The 20,052-nt window shown below is 39.7% G+C and overlaps 1 protein-coding gene across 3 annotated transcripts in view; it reads right to left on the reverse strand.

Annotated features, from left to right (window-relative positions):
• Positions 1–456: 456 nt before the first annotated feature.
• The window catches only part of NRIP1 (nuclear receptor interacting protein 1), a 74,799-nt gene continuing 55,203 nt past the window's right edge, over positions 457–20,052 (reverse strand). For all 3 annotated transcript variants that reach the window (XM_009327789.1, XM_009327788.1, XM_009327791.1), the window contains one exon: positions 457–9,476. In XM_009327789.1, coding sequence (XP_009326064.1) covers positions 5,620–9,108 — 3,489 coding nt within the window. In that variant the 5' untranslated portion in view covers positions 9,109–9,476 and the 3' untranslated portion in view covers positions 457–5,619. The remainder of the gene's footprint in view (positions 9,477–20,052) is intronic.

Consider the following 20,052-nt stretch of genomic DNA (forward strand, 5'->3'; position numbering starts at 1 on the left):
CTTTGCTTCAGAACTTAAGTTGAACAGAACTGAAAAGTCCTCTCTGTGATGGGGCCAAAGTAGATTTTAATGGGAAAACGCACCTTTCTTCCCCTGCACAGAGGACCTGAAAAATGTTCCAACGTTTGTTTAAAATTATTTTCACATGAAAATTCCCATTTAAAGGTTTTCAGTTTATGGTCACTTATTTCAAGTTAATAAGCACAAGGCTATTTGAATAAAACATAATACAGTGCTTTGTAAAGTAAAGCTGCTAATCTGATTTAGATTGTTTCACTTCCAGCTCCACGACTCTCCGTGTCCAGTCAGTAGCCTTGTTGAAGGCTATGTGTCCCTAAGTTCCTTGAGATATTTTTGTTGTCAGAAATTTATATTAATAGCAGCGATGCAAAGAGCCCATGAACACTCCAATAATGGAAAGTACACATAAAATGAAACAGATTTAAAAACCATCAAGACAATGCATTTTTCTCATTTATTCAAATCTTCTGCAGGAAGTAAACACTGAAAGATTTAAAAAAACTTCACACTGCAGTATATACAGTTTTGTGACATCACATGAGGAAATTAATTTCTAATAAAAAAATGAGACCAGTTAGATAAATTACTGAAGACACATCACAATAAAACTGGTTGTGGTAAAATCCCGAATTCTTATGTATGGCAATGAAAATCAATATTCCTTTGTTTTACAGGGATGGAATAGTCCTGGTACAATATTTCAATTATGCAAAATGGAGTCCTGAACTTACATGACTGATTATAGTTGTATGAGTACTTCATGTTTTAAAAGTAGTTTTGCGGTTTTTTTCCCAGACCCTTTTGATTTGAAGCACATTCTTTCACAAAGCTAAAATACCACAGCAGAAGTCATGTCCAGAAGTGGAATACTGTTGTGTTTTGAACTGACCTGACTTGTTAAGACTTTTTTTTTTTTTTGCCAACGCACAGATGCACAGGGTCCCCCATGCACTTTTCATGCAGCAGGTAATCACAACTTTAAATAAAAGTATTTTTCTATACATTCTTCCAGACTTGCAACTGTATACATACATGCAAAAGTGTTTAAACCTATGTGATCATATTTACACTTATACATGGAATATACATAACAAAAAAGATTAAAAGGGTTTTTTTCCCTTTGCATTAGAACAATACAAAATATGTATTTTTCATTAAGGAAACCACTATTTACATCACCTTTTAAAAACCAATTTCAACATATTATAGGTGTAACAAGTCAATATATTTACATTATATATAAATATATATAATATATACTTACCAGTTTACTCCTCTGTAAGATGTGGCAGAGAACAAACTGGTAATATCATGTCACTGACGTCAATGAGAGCTGTAATACTTTCACCACCACTTAACAGGGAAAATTTAAACCATTCATTTCTTCCTTTTAAAAAATTTCTAAATTAAAAATTTAAAAACATTACTAAGAGTAAATGGCTAAGAAAAGTGAAAGTTATGGCTGAATTCCCTTTTGATCTCGTAATGTTTATAAACTTCTCAAACTGAGCCGCGTGGTTACGTGGTATCAGCAGAGAAGCCCTCCAGCAAAACAGCTTTGATTCTGTGGTCATGCATTAATTACCCCCCATCGTTTCCTCAAACTTTGGCAGAGGAGACACTAGAAATCTGGTTATCTCAGTCCCGTACACTTTCCTCTGGAAAGAAAAGGCATATCTGTGTGGCAATTACAAGCCGATCCCCAAATCCAGCTAGCTCGAGCACTACACCACCACAGCGGGTGAAGCGGCATGAGCCTGTAGACGCCCCCTCGAGCAAGGCATCGGGCACTTAGCAACCTGACTGCTGCTGTGGCAACTGCTCTAAGTGAGAGTAAAGTTAATTCAGGTATAAGTCCCAAGGGGCTGCAACTACAACTTCAACTGTGGTATAGACACATCCCTAACTCACTTCTTCACTGCTGCATGAGGTGGAGGCAGCTTTCCCCCAGCACTCTCACCCAGCTGCAAGTGGGATGTGATCTCCTCCCCTCCCTCCCTGCTCCTTTGACGGCAATATCACACAACAGCACCCATCAATCCTGCACCTCTTTGCCTACACAGCTACTGCTGCCAATATCTGACAAGGGCCCTTTTCTTCAAGTTTATAGTCTAAAGACCTAGCTGAAACTTCAGCCTCCTGGGTCTGCAGAGCTATCTGAAGCTTCCACTCCCATGGGCTGAGGAAGCATGTTGGGACAGCCGAAATGCACATCCTAGTAGTAAGCGTCTACTGAACCAAGGAGACAGGAGTTGCTGAGAATACCAAGCATTACTCAACAGATGACCTTGGTTTGTCATTCATCTACAGGGACTGGTGGAAATCAAGGATCTCTGAGGTGCTTGGGAAAACGTGGCCAGCCCTATCGGTCCTTCTGCTGGTGCAGCAAACCCAGCTCCTGCACCCCCCCCTTTTCTGACGGAACAACTGAGGGGGAAAGGTCCCCAAGGAGAACAATGGTGATTTCTTTTTATCTTCCCGTGCTACAAGATAAATGATGAAAAAGCCTCACGTCCTCAGGTTTAAAGGCTGTAAATGTGGATGGGGTAGTTTTTAAAGAAGACCTCTCTTCCCTAGGGAGGGGTAACGTCAGTGATACTGGAGTATTTCACGTAAGACTGTTGCCCTCTTAGCAGCTGTCTGAAAAGCATTCAGTTGGCATGCCCTCCACACTCTCAAGGGCCTCATCGTTATGTTACGTGCTGCTTGAGACTGCAACGTCTACAAGAGGTAAGACTCTTCCATGAACAGCGTGTCCTAAACTTAGATTCTTGTGTATTATAGTTTACTGACGTCTGTGAGAATGGCAATACCCTTTCATTACCATCACCTAAAAAGAAAGCTAAATCATTAACTGGTCAAACTGTTAACATTTTAACTTAAATGTTTTAGAAAACTTTAAAAACTAAATATTCGAAAGTATATATTATAGCAATAGACTACCATAGAATAAATACATAGGTAAGCACACTCCTAGACTCCAATATTACTTTTTGTTTGGTTAGAGTCTCCTCCCTACTTTTCATCTCAACTTTGTTTTGATGAAGTTTTTCCAACCAGATGATTTCACATCCATTCAGGCTGCATTCTTCTGTGGAGCCCTTCAAGTAAATTATAGCCCTGTATTTACTCTGGGGACCATCTATTATTCTATATTGTATGTATTTCCTAGCTATATACATGTTGTTTCAAGAAAAATAATCAATTAAGACTTTAAGAGACATTTAACGGATGGAACAAATACCATTTTTTTAATATTTCCACTGGGTTGACTCATATAAAAAGAATTCAGTTCCACTGTCAATCCAAAATATACTTTATCTCATTAATGATTATTCTATGAGACATCTGAATTGTAATTGGGCCACTTATAAATGCAATATTAAAGACAAACAAAATTTTATTTTTATATTATACTTCAGACAATGACATTTAAAATGATATTAGATTTGCGTGAAGGTTTTAAAATATAAATCTTCTTTGTACAGCCCGTTAATATATTACGCTTCACCCAAATAACATAAAAATATATCTTTAAATTGCTCTGTTATTTCTCGTATAAACCAGGGGGAATGTTTTATATCAGATACTGCCAAATATTTGTGTTCCCTAAAAGAAGGTATCCCACAGGGGGGCAAAACAGAATAGTGGTGCGTTTTCCAGCTGGCAGACAGGAGAAGTCCTTTCAGTAGGGACTGCACTGGAAAGAAGGGAAACTGATCCCAGGCAAGGGGCGGAGGACGAGAGGGGGACAACAGCTCGCTCTGTCTCGGCAAGCCAGCAGTCTGGGAAAAGGATCTCCGAAACCAAACCAGAAAGGGAAGGAGCAAGACGCCCCATCACTCATCTCTGCTATGCAAACGTGAGATGGACAGAAACAGCAGTTTTGTCACGTCATCGGCTCTCAATAGTGAAAACGGTCAAAATTAAAACAGCGTAGCTTTCATTATCTGCGCAAGCCAACTACTTAGCTGTTTGCTGATAGCATAGGGGATTATCAGTGAAATTAGAAGCTACAGAGAACGTTTTTTTCAGGGGAGTAAAAAGTTCAGCAAAACGTACGGTTGCCAATAATGCATATAATTTAGAGGAACTGGATTTTGTCCTCCTCCTCCCCCGTGAGGAATAAGGGCTGCAAATGGAGTTAACACTGACAGCGTTAACAGGAAAGCAGAGCCGCACGGCTCTTCCCCAGCCAGCAATTCTTTTAAGGTGTCTCCGCTTTGACCGCAATTTTCAGTTACTCCCATCTCAGGCTGATATTGCCAGATGTTACAAATCACAGCACAGGTGGGGATTGAGGAAAAGGGCAGAGGAGGATTTCTCAGACATGTCCCACTATCCATTACAGAGCATGACAAAACCACAATTTTATCCTCGGTGCAACCTGAAAAATTATTCTAAAACCAGATTTTCTGCAGTGAAAGGGTAGTGTATTAAACCATGCATCAGCTGTTCAGAGAGTAATAAATATTGGCAGAATATGGATTCTTTTCCCTGGTTGTAGGAAGAGGCCAACACATTTTTCATTAAAATCCTATTCCATCTCTGAGTGGAAGTCTGATGTACTGCTTTAGCGCAGTTGATAGTCGTCTGCAGGGGAAGCAGGATGGTGCTAAACAGACAATTCCACTCATCCGCTTCACAAACTTTCCACCATTTTCCTCACCAAATATATGCACTAAGCTTTCTTAATCGCACTACTCCAAGATGCATTTTGGCTTTCCCCTTTTAAGCAGGGAAGTAACAAGAATGCGCCAACAAAGAGACTCATGCAGTACTTGCGTGGCCTAAGAAAATCTGCCTTTTGTATAAAAACCTAGGAAAAACCCTTAATCGTAACTAGTAACTCATAACTATGGCTAAGGATTCTGAGGAAGGCATTTGTCAAGAGCAGAGCAAGGAAGAAAAATAGATTTTACACCACTATTCTGGCAGGACCACAACAAGATTTAAAAAATAACAATAAAAATTTTGGAAGCACTAAAAAATACATTTCAGTGCATTTCAATTATTAACACTGACACAGGTTTTCCAATATGACGAGCTAATACCTTGGACGGACTGCTCCATTTCTTAAGTTATTCTTAAAATTTCACAAAACGTATTAAACATTCAAAAAAAAAAAAAAAACAACCCAAAAAACTACGTTGTCTCTATGCTCAGGCTTCCAAAAAATAAGGATTATTTTACAGGGAGGGAGGAAACGCAGCATTACCACCACCTAGGCTGTACGCTTACACTTTATGTTATACGAAAAACTTGCAGATCCACGTAAGACTCTGATCAAAGAGTACTCATAACTTAATCTGATGCATACAGAAATGTCTTGTACAAATTACAACCTTTCTAGTTTCCTTGTGACAATCTATTGTAAAGCAAATTTTATCTACATGTATTTTAAATAACATCACCAGAAAAATAAAAAGTTTATCAAATGAAAACATGTTTCAATTAGACCATGCTTTTCTAAAATCATGCTCAATTTATACAGTAGTCAAGTTCGTACTCTTTTTTATTTTTTCTTTTTCTTTTTTTTTTTTTTTTTAAACAAAGATTCAAAACCACTGATTGTAAACTCATTGAAGAGGCTGTAGTTTATTCTGGCTCTTTTTTGATTGTTAGCACTTTTTCCAGAAGTCCATGCACTTCTCCATTCACACCATGTTGATGAGAGGTCTTACTCCCCATATGGCTGTTGTAAGGGCTTCTTAAGTTATTAAAAGGAGTTTTGAGCTCTGCATCAGATGTCAGCTCCTCTTTGATTGTAACATGGGTTGAGCTATCAGTAAATGAAGGTTCATTCCAGATTTCTTTGTCATGTGCTTCTTGGCTACTAACAGAGTTGCCGCCTTTCTGTAACATGTAGTACAATATTGGATTGGTTTTGGTCAGTCTCGGAGAGTCTTTTTCATAGTCATTCTTGTCCATCCCTGTGATCACCCATCTGATGGGCCCTTTTTCACTGGGCATGGGACACACGCTAAACTGGTCAGACTCGAGTCTAGATACGGTACTCCCCAAATGTTCGGGGAAGGGGGAACTGGCAGGACTTTTTACTGCTACAGGATACTGAAATGTTCTATGATCTACGCAATTGTTCTGTTGCACAGGGCTTCCCATTAATGCATTTACTGAAGAAATGCTGAATTCAGGTTTATTAATTGTTGCACTGGTTTTGTTTCCTTTTTTCCTGCCCTCCATTAGTATGTTACTCCTATGTTGTGACAGATCTCTCTCACAGTTTTCTGAGAGAAGCAGCTGTTTCAACACATTAAAGCCTTTACTATCTCTAGACCAACTCCTATTTTCACTTTCATTATTCGAACCATGACTTACAGCATACTTAAATTCAGCATCACTTCTGCTGAATTTCAGTTCTTGCTGGTTAAGCAAAGGCCCGTACAGTGCTTCGGTAGGAGAAGTGCGATTGTTTGCAGCATCAGACACATGACATTTAATCTTTTTTAACGGACTTTCCAAAGGCTCAGCATGAAGCTTCCTCTTCTTCGGTACTGTGCAAAGACTCTTTGATTCAAGGTGTGTCAGCTCATTGTTTCGGTGACTTCTGTCCAGCTCATCTGCAGGGTAACTGTCTTGATTCTGTCTCAGCAACCTACTTAGCAGGCCGTTTTTGGAAAAAGAGAAATCTTGAGGTGACAGAGGCTCAGCTTTCAACTCCTCGGATGCTGGAGAAGCAGCTGTGTTTCTCTGCAGTGAATGAACAAATCCTTGAAATTTGTTACCCTTGCACTCTCTTAGTTGTTGTGCATTTGAATTATAAGGAACATTTGATTCTTCAGATGGTTCAGTTTTTATTTTCACCGTCAATATTTGCTCATTCAAAGCCTTATCTGTCTGTTCTTGAGAACTTTCATCTCTTAAAAGCATCCTCTCTTTCTTTTCACTTTTACCTTTATTGGGAGTTCCCAGAAGCAGCTGAAGGACAGTGCGCCTTTCAAGGAGATTTTCTATTTCCGAACCTGGAAGTCCTTGTTCAGCGGGTGCAGGCTGACAACTGAATATTTTGTTATTTTCTTCATGCGTACTCAATTTATTTGTAAGGAGAGGGCTGTTCAATCTATCAATCAAGCCAGCAGGTTTATCTGTGTTCCCTGCTAGCAGCTGTTTGCTAGCTCTTTGTTCTTCACTTGACATGGAAGTCTGCATGCCGCACTGAGCGAGGTTCTGCAACAGCTTGCTGGCGCTGAAAGCCGAAGAGTTCTGGGGACTATCGTTCCTGCTCAGCTTGGCTCCTTGAATTTCTTTGCTTTTAGAAAGGTCTATCAAATGCTTAGATGCGGGATTCACCAGCCTGTCTGGCTGGATGCTGCAGGCATACGGTGGCGAGCTACGCTTGATGGCTAACGATTGGTGCGAGAGATTTATAGGAGAGTCTGCTTTTGCAGAAGCCAGCAAAGGTGGAGTGCTTAACGGAGTCATACGATTCGCACTGGGACTGTCAGCAACAGGAGTCCTTTTACCAGTCTGTACAGTGAATTTTGCCACATCAGCTGCACTGTGTGGTCCCTGAGGGTCGTTACTCTTGTCTACCTTTTCTTCACTCTTATGCCCAAGTAACAGCTGAAGTAGTGTTACCTTCTGATGGGGATTCAGCTTAGAAGCTTTCGGAGTGTCTTTGTCTTCCTTGTTCTCTGGACAGGAAACTTTTGGATCCCAGTTATGAAGCAAGGACTGAGTCAGGTTATCCAGTGATGCAGGTGGACCTGCATCTGGTTTATCTGTCCTCTGTTTAAAGGATAGGTCTATGGGAAGACAGTTAGAATGGGAGCTTTCATCATCGCTGCTGTCATCTTCTGTAAAACTAGGATTGTTGTCTGAATACTCATCAATAGTTGTTGGTGTGCTGCTGTCTTCAAAAATGCTGGCTCTCTCACTCTGTTCATGCCCTTTTACATGTTTGGTGGTATTCTGGCTTTTCAGTAGATGCAAGAGCAAACTGTTGCTGGGAGAGGTTTTCAGGTTACTCCTTTCCAAAGTACTTTTGTATCCCACGTTTTTGGGAGGCGAATGCATGATTCCCACTGAACTCTGAAACGGTGCCATATTACTTTTGCTAGATACTGTTTTGGTTGATGATCCTGTCTGACCATTGAGATGGCTTGTCATTCCTTTTGCTAAACCGAATTGGCCAATATCTTTCTGAGCGCTTTCTTGTAATCTGGCCATAGCTGCAAGTCTCTCACTTGCTATTTGATTTGCATTTTGTGCTTTTAAAGCATGTTCCCTGGAGTACTGCTGCAAGTGCGCTTCACTTGAAAGGAGTAAAGCTAGCTGGCTGCATGCTACGCTGGGCTTCGGTGAAGCAGCAGGACTAGATCGTTTCTCTACCATGCTTGCAACAGCTTGTAATCTTGCAGCACATGACAGTGGCTCATTTATCACTTTAGGTCCGCTCTGCGCCGCATGAGGAGATTCTATAAACCTCTCTTTGGGCAGGTTCTTTGTTATATCAGGCAGGCTGTTGTCCAACTTCTGATCTTTTGCTTTGCTCTTCTTCAGTAGAGTCTTCAGGTGACTGGATGCAACACCATAGCACCTTAAGTCTTTCTCCACTTGTAAAGAATCATGGCTAAGGGAATACCCTTGCTCCTTAAGGCTCTGCCTAATCTGCTGTGACAGAGCAACACTCTGCAGCCGAGAGCTGAATGACTGAAGCAAAGAGGCAAGTAATGTGCTATCCTGTTTGCCTTTAGGCACATTTTCAACCATGCCAGCTAACAAGGCTTCCTTTTTTCCATCTAAATCCACAATGGAATCAGACAACCGCCTTCTCTTTGCTGCATTCCAGTCTTCAGAAGACTGCAACAGTCTTGCTTTTTTGAGGTGCAGCATGCCAGACCCCTGATATGTATTTGTGTTAAGAACTGGACCATTACTTTGACAGCTGGGAAATATATTTCCAGAAATCTTTAAGTTTTGATCCTCACCACTATGCCCAGTTGACTTTTTGTCAACTGCAGTACCTGAGCCTCCTGCTGCTTGATGCATTAGTAATCCCTCTAGGTAAGTTAGAACAACAGAATCCTGGTGCATCTCAGAGCCAAGCTCTTCTCCATGAGTCATGTTCAATAAAAGTTTCCAAAAGGGCTCTGGTTCAATTCACTTCAAAGACTAGTTTTGCTGTAGCTGAATCGAGATGCAGAGTTAAGAAAGAGTAGGTAGATGTCTATAGTGTTTTCTCACAGACTTCCAGAAACAATACAAAATATCATATTCCAAGCAGGCTTCTTCCAGTGTATACTGTTTGATGAGCCAGGTTTCCAATCATATCAATCTGCTGATATCTAGAATACTTATGAAAGATGTCTAGGAGAAGCACTCAAAACATGGTTCCACGGTAATAAAGTTCCATTAAGTATTTGCCGCCTTCTTTCTCCAGGAAGCCAGCTTGTTTTTCATCTTTTTCCATCTCCACCAAGCACATAAAATTCCTACGTGAAAAAAAACAAAACAAAAAAACAAAACAAAAAAAACAAGTGGTCAAGAAAGAAAAGATTTAGGGTAAGATCTAATTGCATAAGACTTTTTTTCTTTTTTAAAAAAACCACATTGCCTTAGACAGATTCAGGATATTTAAGCAGTAACCACATTCCAGAAGAAATTAAAAGTCAAGTAATGGACAAAGTACATGGTAACTAATTTAAAAAACTTTGTGAAAACAATTCTGAAACAGAAAATTTTACACAAAAATTAAGCTTAACTATCATAAGCATAGCTACTACAAGTGTTTATTGAATTTCTCTATCCTACAGCTCAAAATAATGAATAGCAACCATGAAAGGAAAAATCTTAAAGCACTTTAAATATAGTTTTAAAAAAATTACATTTGGTTTTACTTCACAGTTGCATCAACCTTTCTTCTTGTTATGTAAATACACAGGACATGCAGACTATCCCTCTAAAAGAATTAATGGGAAAAGGCATGCCTAAAGTCAATGCTTAGGTTCATGTTGAATCTGTTTTCAAGTAACAGAATAGGTAGCACCATATATGAGTCCATTTTTGTTTGGCAGGTAGATGATATCGCTAAAAGCAGAAACCAAGTTGCCACTGCTGCCCAGGACTATCCTGGAATGCAAAAATCTAGTATGATAGCATAACAGGGAGGAAATCTGTTGTTCTTACAACTCCCAACTACCACAAGTCATTAGAAGAGTCATGTGATAGGAGTGGTGAAAAGGGTGCTTATGTTCCTGATACAATATGAATCCTGATATAAAAATCCTCCCTTCGCTGGAAGATTTTTACCTTTACATTCTTTCCATGTATTAAACGTAAAATGGTAAAAAAAGCACCAGGTCTTCCTTGAAGTCTTGTTATTTTCAAAGAGTGTAGAACATCTCTACTCAATACTTCCTTGGATGAGGCAGTATGCTATAAAAAGCTGTTTTAAAAAGCACAACAATGGCGCTTATGCTAGATGCATCTCTTCAGTTTTAATTACCAGTCAACGATAGCATGAACAGTTCAGACAGTCACCACAGTTCAATATTGAGATCATTACACCACACATGCCTACTCCTTCACTCCTTCAGTTCTAAACTGGCATAAATATCCAACATGAGCAAAGCTAAGTCTCTTTACACATATCTAACTCTGCAATTCGTTTTCACAGACTAAAAGCCCACTGAAAACTTGTATTTACGAGTTTAAAAAGGATGTACACAGATAAAACCCTCGCGTCCTGAAAATGAATGAATATTTTATGATTTATTTCCCAGAGGCTATTTTTTAATTCAAAAGCTACAGGCAACTACAAGTCAGGAAAATATCAGACCTGAAAAAAGTAAAGAATCAGAAGAACAACTAAATAGCTGTAATGTTAACAGCCCATATATCTCCCTGTGCAAATACTCCCTTACTAGATTTTAAGTCATTTAGAAAAAACTCTAAAAACTGAGCTATCTCAAAAAACAGCATTAAGATACCAGCAATGCATTGTAGTGTAAATGTATATATCCATATACCTAAATATCAAATGAAAAGGTGGCAGCTATTGCTGGGGTCTCAGTACTTCTCTCAGAAATACATGTCTACATTAACCAGCACTTACATAATTACCCGTAAAAGACACAGCGTTCGTTCAAATACATAACTACAACTTAAATGTGGATTCATCTAATTAAAAACTACCGATCACCTCACTGGTTCCTTCAAAAAACCCGTGCACCCCTGGGTGGGCTTTTGCAGAGTTTCAACCCAAAATAGATTAAAATCAGAAATAACAAATCCTTGAAAAAAATCCAGGTTTCCAATGGAAAACCAAAATCAAGTATCCAGCAATTGCAACATCAATACAGCTACACTTACTTCCTCAATTGGGAATGCACTTTATCCAGAAAACTCAGTTTTCCAACTTCCAAAAATAAACTGTTTACCTGCAGCCACATTTTCACATTTCAAAAGGGAATTAAGCTGACAGCATGCTGTTCTTAGAAAGAAGCGAGTAGCACTTGATACCCTGTGTTTTGTGTTTAAGAGACTAAAATTGAATTTTTTTCAAGATTTCTTATTATCATCTGATAAAAGCAAGCCTTGCAGGTCACCTTTCAGATAAAGTCCCCAACAAATGCATGGTTAAGCCAATATTCAGTAAAACTTTACTCATTACAACTCTGGGTAATTAAAAAAATTTGCATTTATGCAAATCCCTCGGGTACTCAAAAAGCCTTTGCAGGAGATGACACTTGTAGCCAGTACAGTTTACATACAATAACTACATACAATTAAGTACTAAGTTAACTTAATTACTTAAGTTAACTTAGTACTTAACACACTAAGAAGTGTTTTGCCACTTTCTTTTTTTTTTTAAATTACTCAGTGCTAAGGAAATATTGATAATTTTACAGGGATCGGGTTGATGCAAAGGAGCCTTCATTAAAGAGAATGAAATCTGAAAAGCACTTAACACGTAAGGAATGGGACAACAGCGATCCTTCTAAAGAGCCTGTTCCAATCTAGTGCTGCAACAGGTATTACAGCGTTATGAAACCTTACATGACCTAATGTACAATACACAAACGTGATGAAGTCATCTGTCAAGAACCGAAATTACATTTTAAAGAAAGGTCTCTAAACCTACACCTTATTTGTGACGGAAAGCCAGGTAGTAAATTTCAGGGTTTGAAGGCAATCTCATAACTATGCATTTCCAGTGAGTTTTGAACTGAGTATGCTCTTCTTCCACTATCTGAAGTGTGGTCATGTGGAAACCGAACAAGCTTTGGAAATTAATGTTTAGCTGGACACTAAGGTAACCATTCAGCAACCTTTTAAAAACATATAGACTGTACCAGAGAATTTCCCTGGACTCACTGAAATGTTAATAATTTTTCTCACTATTAAATATTATTCCAGAAATTACCAGAACTGAGGAAAAAAGAATAGAACGTAAAGTAATAAGGCATAAGGAAGAGAAAGGAGAAGACCTACAGCAATACATCTCATACTTCCCAGTAAGCACTGAAGTAACGTTATTGCAATGAGCCTCTAACATTAACCTCTAGTATCTCTGAATCTCTAGACCTAAAAATTGTATTTAACTATTGTGACAAAATTAATTGATAAATTTAAGTTGACATGCTTTCTTGACTACCGTATACGCACTGGTTTTGGTTGTTTCAACTATCTTCTCCCAGACCTCTGTATCCTAATAAATAAAACACTTGTTTTGCAGAGACTATTTTCAGAGCCTCCGTGAACATGTACCGATCACAGCTCATTAAGCCATGTTTACTTAGAACTAAAGCAGCAGCAGGATTTGCAGCACAAATGCTGTAACCTGGGGAGACACCCCCCAAGTGGAGCATACCATGGGAAATCAGCCCTACAGCCTTTTGAAACGTGCCTAGGGAGAAACTGTGGACAGAATAGGGAAGATAAGAGAATTTAAAGTGTACACTGAACTATAGAAAACTGTGTATGTCCAGAATATTAATTCTACTTTTGCAGTTGTTGGAGCCTATCCTTGTTCGCAAACTATAGATATAGTTAGCTGTCACAAAGATTTTAAAAGAATGCCAGTAATAAACTTTAAGATCCTTTGCTTACCATAAAGTATCAATGCTGTAAAAGATAATGAAATTTAAGAACACATCTTCTAATAGGTTAAACCACAACAACATCTGAGCCAATGGCTTTTTACTCCTGAATATATATACTTATTTTTAAAGAATTCTTTGAATTAACGAATGCCTCAACTGTAAAACCTAATTGGAGACTAAACAAACAGCAGCCTCCTAGTTAACCCGATAGATATTCAGCTGCTGCCATTTAAGAAATTAAGAACAGTTCCCAATTTAAACTAGCAAAATGACATCCAGATGACATTTTTCCAATATCCCAGACTAGTATTTCTAGTTAAATCCCTTTGGATTTATGGAACAGAGAGCCACAGTAAATTAACAACACTAGACTAGTATTAGTCGAGTAGGAGAGCTACACAGTCTAATGGAGGTAACTCATAAAACATTGTATTATCAAGGTGTCTTCTTCTGTAGTCTTAATTCAAGATCTTATGAAAAAATCTTATAGAAACTATTAAGGTATTCGTTCAGAAATTCAGCAATGGCTAGCAGACAGCCCACATGAACACTTAATTAAAAGAGAGATTATCCAAACTCATGCACATTGTTAGAATGATTAATAGAGGTTGGGATATGTATATACATACACAGATAAAACATTTTTATTAACTGCATTTCAGAATTCTTCAATGACTATTAAATTCCTGTAGTAATTTTATGTTCCATTTTTAAGTTAGGATGAGTCAAAACATGAATTCATAGAGCTGAAATCAAACTGGTCTGTGAAATTAAAATCTTTAGTTATTAAATAAATTCAGTGTTCTAACGGCTAGAAACTACTGGAAGAGCCAGTAGCTCACTGCCTTCCCGTTCTCACATTCCCAAACGTAAAGGCTATAGCCCACCACATCAACCAATGGTTCAGAGAGTCATTTTAATTATTACAGATTTGAGGAATGCAGTACAGCGATTACAGTGGCAGCTTGGGATCCAGGGGTCCAATTACTCGCTGTGCTGCAGACAGGCTGTCTGACTTCTGGTTTTACTTTTCTGTACCCTGTTTTCCCAGATGGAGTAATAATAGATGCAAACTTCAGAAAGATAATTGAGGATAAATATATTAAAGGCTGCGTTGCTCAACAGCTCCAGGAATAGCACTGAGTAAGTACCTAAAACATAGGATTTTAAATTATTCCCCATCCTTACAGCTGCCTGCAGTGAAATGCTGCAGAGCACAATGAAATTAAAGTCTCCAGAAAAATTCCTAGATGCACTGGAAACTAGAGCAGAATCTTGCAGTGAACTAAAGCTGAGCGTGGAAAATGAGACTAGCTGTCCCAGAATTATTTTGTTATTAAGCTCAATTTGTACTTCTTTGATTTTAGCAGGCAGGAAGGATGTATTCAGAGTGGTGGTGTAAGCACTTCAGTTGACTCTTTTTGCTGCGGTTATAAGCAGCGAAACAGGCCTGATTCAACAACCCACGGTTCCAAATCCACAGAGCTGCACAAACGTGCAGGTACTTCAATGGCACTTAAGCATGTGCTTTAAGAGAATCAAGTATTTAAGTGCTTTGCTAAATCCCTGCTTCATGTCAGAAATCTATTGAGATGAATGGAGCAGCTGAGACCTCTTCACAGTTTTGATTCAGGCTGTCAAGACATTTTGAAGGTCCCCTTTGCAAACAGAGTTTAGAAAAAGAAAAAAAAGCAAAAGTGATCAGATGGTGGAGCAAAACTCAGCAATAACTGGGTGAATTAGTCTATGGTTGCACTTGAAAGAACTTGGGAATCAACAAGCCTTTTTTACAATAAATTAATTTCAAAAAAAAATCAAGCTCCTCTCCTACCATCGTAGGGTATCACTTTGAGAAAGCAAAAATAGGCTTCTTCCCAGGAGCTTGGCACGTTATTCACTCCTTCGTTAGGCCTATTGACTGACTCCAAGAGACATTTTAAACGTGGAAAGGATAGCCTATCACTTTTAAACAGCTCAGTCAAGAGAGGGCACACGGGGAATCGTGTTGCAGCAGCAGCAGGAGCCCCCGCTGCTGCCAGGATTTTTGGAGGGGCTCCCAAGGCCCTGACCCCACCACAGAGCCGGCGTCCCCCATGCCGGGCAGGGGTGTTCCCTCCAGGCTGGCACGGTCCTGCTGCCCCTCCTGCAGCACATGGCAGCATCGCTCACTCTATAAAATACCCACTTTGGATAACGGCAGGGTTAGCAACAGCCATGGCTTCGCGGCTAAATCCCGCGCAAGTATACAAAATGGAAAAGCCTTTTCCCAACCCAAACTATTCTGTGATTCTATTGTTTTGTTAAGCTGTGTACTGCCAAACGCAGTCCTGACCTTACTTTCTTTCTTAAGAGAAGTTTTAGACAACAGAAAGGGGTGTTGTTTTTTTCACTATGGGGGGGGGAAAGGGGGTGAGTGGAAGGGAACAGACCCAAACCAGCCCAATCAAAACCTTCTGATGATTTTAGCAGCTTAAACGGTAGGATTTTGAAAAATACTGCAGAAAACCTATTCCATAACAGTTGACGCAATAGCTCAAAGAGATGCAAAATCTACTGTTTTACGAAAGCACGCGAACACTGAGTAACTGAGAAGTCCTAAGTCACATAAAATTGACAGGAACACAGAACCAACAGCACAGCAGACACAAGAAACAGTTTTTCCTGTGAGAATAAAATTTGACAGACCACTGGACTGAAATGTCAGTGAACCAACAACTGAGTGGGGAAGAAAAAACCCCAACTGTTCTGGCTGTAGAGACTACTTAGACTTACTTTGGCTTTTAAGAGACTGCTAAAATGTAAATGCTAATTACTGTCGTTGCTAATTGTGGCCCCAGAGGCACATTAAGGAAGGGGAGGCTGCTCCTACATATTCCCTCTGGGGTGTGGAAAGGGGGATTCAGACACCTCATCTCAGTGTCCCTCCGCTCCTCAGATTTCACGTGGGATTCTCCACAGTCTGGGAATCTGTGACTCACCCAGACCATGCAATACCACCTCACGGCAACGGGGAGCTTTGGGACGATACGTTAATATATATCAAGGGGGAATATAATATTTCCAGTGTCTGCTTAAATGAGGTGTGGAAATGTCAGAGAGATTTTCATATTTATGCAGAAAGCCTTTCGGGGAGGCGGCAAAGGCAGGCTGCGCACGTTTGCGCCCATGCAAGGAGAGACGCAGAAGTCAGAACACCTCAAACTCGGCGGCAAAGCACTTTCACGTGAAAGACCAAAAGGCTGAGCAGTGCTGGCTACATGGCAGCTTTTACCTAACCCTGGGGAAGCACGTTACAAAGAAACGCCCATCTAGCTCTGACGCACAGCTCTCCCCCGAGAGGGGACGGTACGAGCATGAACGACAGCAACCCGAGCGCGGCGGTGCTCGGAGAAAAAGGCATGTCTGCTCTGCAGACTGACGCATACAGGAGAGAGCCAAGACAGCTCAGGTGCCAGAGTAAGCCTAGCCTGGCGGCAAGGGACCCCGCGGAGGTTAGCCTGCCCCGGTATTTCAACACAGCGCTGGTCTGCCACGACTCGTCCGATGCTGGCACTCAACCTGTATCTGCTCCCTCTTCCAGAAAGCAGAGTGCACAGCTTACAGAAGGTCGCAGGCAGTCACTTCTGCTTAAGTTACAGGTGACTCATGTTTTTGAGGCTTACTTCACAAACCCACCAGTAAGGAGAGGAACAATAAAGAAAAAAAAGAAAAAACCCACCCAAACAACAAAAAAATCCCTCACCCAACAACACCCCAAAAACAAGCAAACCCCCAAAACAGCTGAAGTATACGGGGAGGGGGAAATGGGGGACAGACACAAGTGCCATAAAAGCTGAGTTTGTGAAAGCCTTAGTAGCAGTTCTCAAGGTTTTCAAGTACACTCAAGCACTGCACACAGCTTAATCCACATCTGGCCCGCATGTCAAAACCTCCTGCTAAGAAGTTCTGCTAAGTTCAGAGACGAATCACACGTGTGGCCATTTTTCATGCTTTTGGCACTCTTCAAACAATAGCTAATGGCAGCCTACCTTAAATTAGTATTTCTTACTCTAACAAGTAAAAGAATTGAGCATCACAGAAATAATCACTCTTAGATGTGGAAAACCCCAACCTGTTCATATGACCTACAATTTAGCCCTGTAACTGAGTGGTTCACAGAAATTTCAGTCGATTCCTTAGCACAGACCCATGCACACATATTTGTTCTTACAACTACCACTGGAGGAACATTTCTGTTTTGTTCTGTAACGGTACTGTAAAGGCCATCTTTGAGTTCATTTCTTGATCAGGATCTGCTAACACTCAGACATGAACTTAGAAACACACTCTCTGCCAACTCTTTGCTAGTTGTCGTATGAAGAGGAATAGACGTTCAACCTACAAATGCCACCTGTGAAGGAATCGAGTATTTGACATCTAAAACTGCCCCATGAGTCACTGCTCAATGATCTTCTGCTACTGAAGACAAAAAGGGCAGAAACTAAATGATAAGGCAGAAAAGTTACACCCCACCCCATCCCCAATAAGGACAGGAATCCAGAAATAACACATATCGCTAAATCTCAACTAACTTGGGTAGTGTGTTGATCAAAGCTCAGAAGTACAGTGAGCAGAAAGGCTTTTGGTTAGTTGAATCTTCTTATCCAAGAGACCAAGAGCAAACAGGCATAAAAATATATACCAAGATCTGTTTTCAGGATAGAGGGGTGGATAACGCACTGGAAGGTACAACAGAACAGACAGAGGATGCATCTTTCCAGTCTTTGTAAGCCACTTGCCTATAAATAAGCAATTAAAAGGAAACTAACAACCAGATTCCCATTGCCTCCAACACCTATGAAAACAAATCACTGATTATGCATTTAACTCCACGTCAACTCCCCAAGAATGAAACTTGATTAATATACAGTGAAGAAATCAATGTTCTCCTCTAGACAATCATGCTTTTGAGTTACGATCAATGAATGCAGATAATGCATTTCCACACAACTCTGACCTTCTGCTTGTTGAAGGGATCTAAAGATACAGGCATTTATCGACAGCACTACAATAAAACTGTGTATTTCTTGGATTTGCTGGAGTAACTGTACGTTAGGTGATTTGTCATGTAAGTCACTATGTTATTTTAACCAAGAATTGGTTTCACAGAGGCCAAACTGTAACAAAGCACTAAAAAGTAATGCACAGCTTTCACTGACAGTAATAGTCGTATTCCACTTGGGACCAAGCGTCTCATGCTTAGTTATGAATGAGAGCCACTTTCTAGACTTTTCAACAGAATAGGTTTCAGCTAAGCGAACAAAAATACATGGTAATTCCACAGCAAGGTGAAGTATAGTATCACAGTCGCATGGTATTCAATTATATGTAAAATCCCATAAACCCATGTTAAAGACCCAGATGATTTGGGGTTTGTTTTGTTTGTGTGTTGTTTTTTTTCTTTTTTTTTTTTTTCCTACTGTAATGGGATATTTCAGCTTATTGTAGATAATGTTTCTAAAGGCTACAGACACAGAAAAGGCTCATATAATTTCAGTTAAGTGGGAAAGGCAAAATCTGCATTAGCAAGAAGGTCTCTACTAGTTCAATTACAATAAAAAATTGATTTGTTTTTTCCTTCTCCAAAGGAAAAAAACCAAACAGAATTAAAGACACAACATAACAACCAACTTTAGCAAAACCTGGGAAGAAGAGGCTAACACCATCCTGTAAAGAATGTCACAGAAAGTCCCCATCTTACCATTATGCCAAAGTTAATCTGAAAAAATTCATAACGTAAATCTCTAAGTAAAATACTAAAAGCCTTTTAAGTCATATAAATGTATAAAGAGATGATCAGTAACTTAATAATACCCTCAAACATCAGGAATTGGGCTGCGATGCAACCTTAACCATGAGTCAAATCAGAACAATTAAAATACTGACTTAGCACAAAACCAATGAAAATTGTATTCACTGCCACAAAGCCACGGTAGGAACAGAGGATGGCTGGCAAGGGGAAGTGTTTAACTACCCCTCAATATAAGGGCATACACTTTGAAGTAGTTTCTGAAATTTTATGTTGATAAAAAATGACAAGCATTTTAAGAAGGAAGATAATATGCCATCACGAAGTTGTGGAAAAGAGCTCTTACTAACATGCTTTATATCTGCCTTTCATGAGTGCTGCATGAAGGAAATAATTGCAAAATAGCAAGAAAAGACTATTGATTGTTACTGCTTGTTTCACTAATGTCAAGAAAGTTGAAACAGGTGCTCTTACCCATTTAGAAACTGTATAAAACAAAACAACACAGATGTGTGATTGATTTCTGAAGAAAGTGTGTGATTTTCTACATGTAACAACTTTACCCCCAAAATAAAAGACCTGTTAAAAATAACTATTACTCCATACTTGCACGTAATGATTAGCTAATTTGGGACCATCTTTCATAGTACCCGTCAAACCAACAGCCTCCCTAAGCCTTTTTAAAGTCATATGCCCAAAGTGTCAGTTACACTGACCACCTTCATTGCCATGTTAGCATGTGTGTAATATTAAGCCTGTGCTCAAAAGCCCTGCAGCGGCACCAGTGCATCAGAGCCTAACTGGCTGCTAGTGAGCTCCATCTCGATCTCTAGAAAAAAAGGCCATCTCAGTCACCATGAAGAACAACGCTAGTAATAAACAAACTAGCTCAGAAGCTGCACATTTAAATGTATACAAAAACATGGTTCCACAAGAATTTTTGTCTGATCTAAGTGTGAAGCTGCTGCCAAAATCATAGAATCATAGAATAGTTTGGGTTGGAAGGGACCTCTAAAGGTCATCTAGTCCAACCCCCCTGCCGTGGGCAGGGACATCTTCAACTAGATCAGGTTGCTCAGAGCCCCGTCCAGCCTGACCTGGAATGTTTCCAGGGATGGGACATCCACCACCTCTCTGGGCAACTTGTGCCAGTGCTTCACCAACCTCAGCATAAAA

This window comes from Pygoscelis adeliae, unplaced genomic scaffold (assembly GCF_000699105.1).
Source record: "Pygoscelis adeliae isolate BGI_AS28 unplaced genomic scaffold, ASM69910v1 Scaffold14, whole genome shotgun sequence".
Lineage (NCBI taxonomy): Eukaryota > Metazoa > Chordata > Aves > Sphenisciformes > Spheniscidae > Pygoscelis > Pygoscelis adeliae.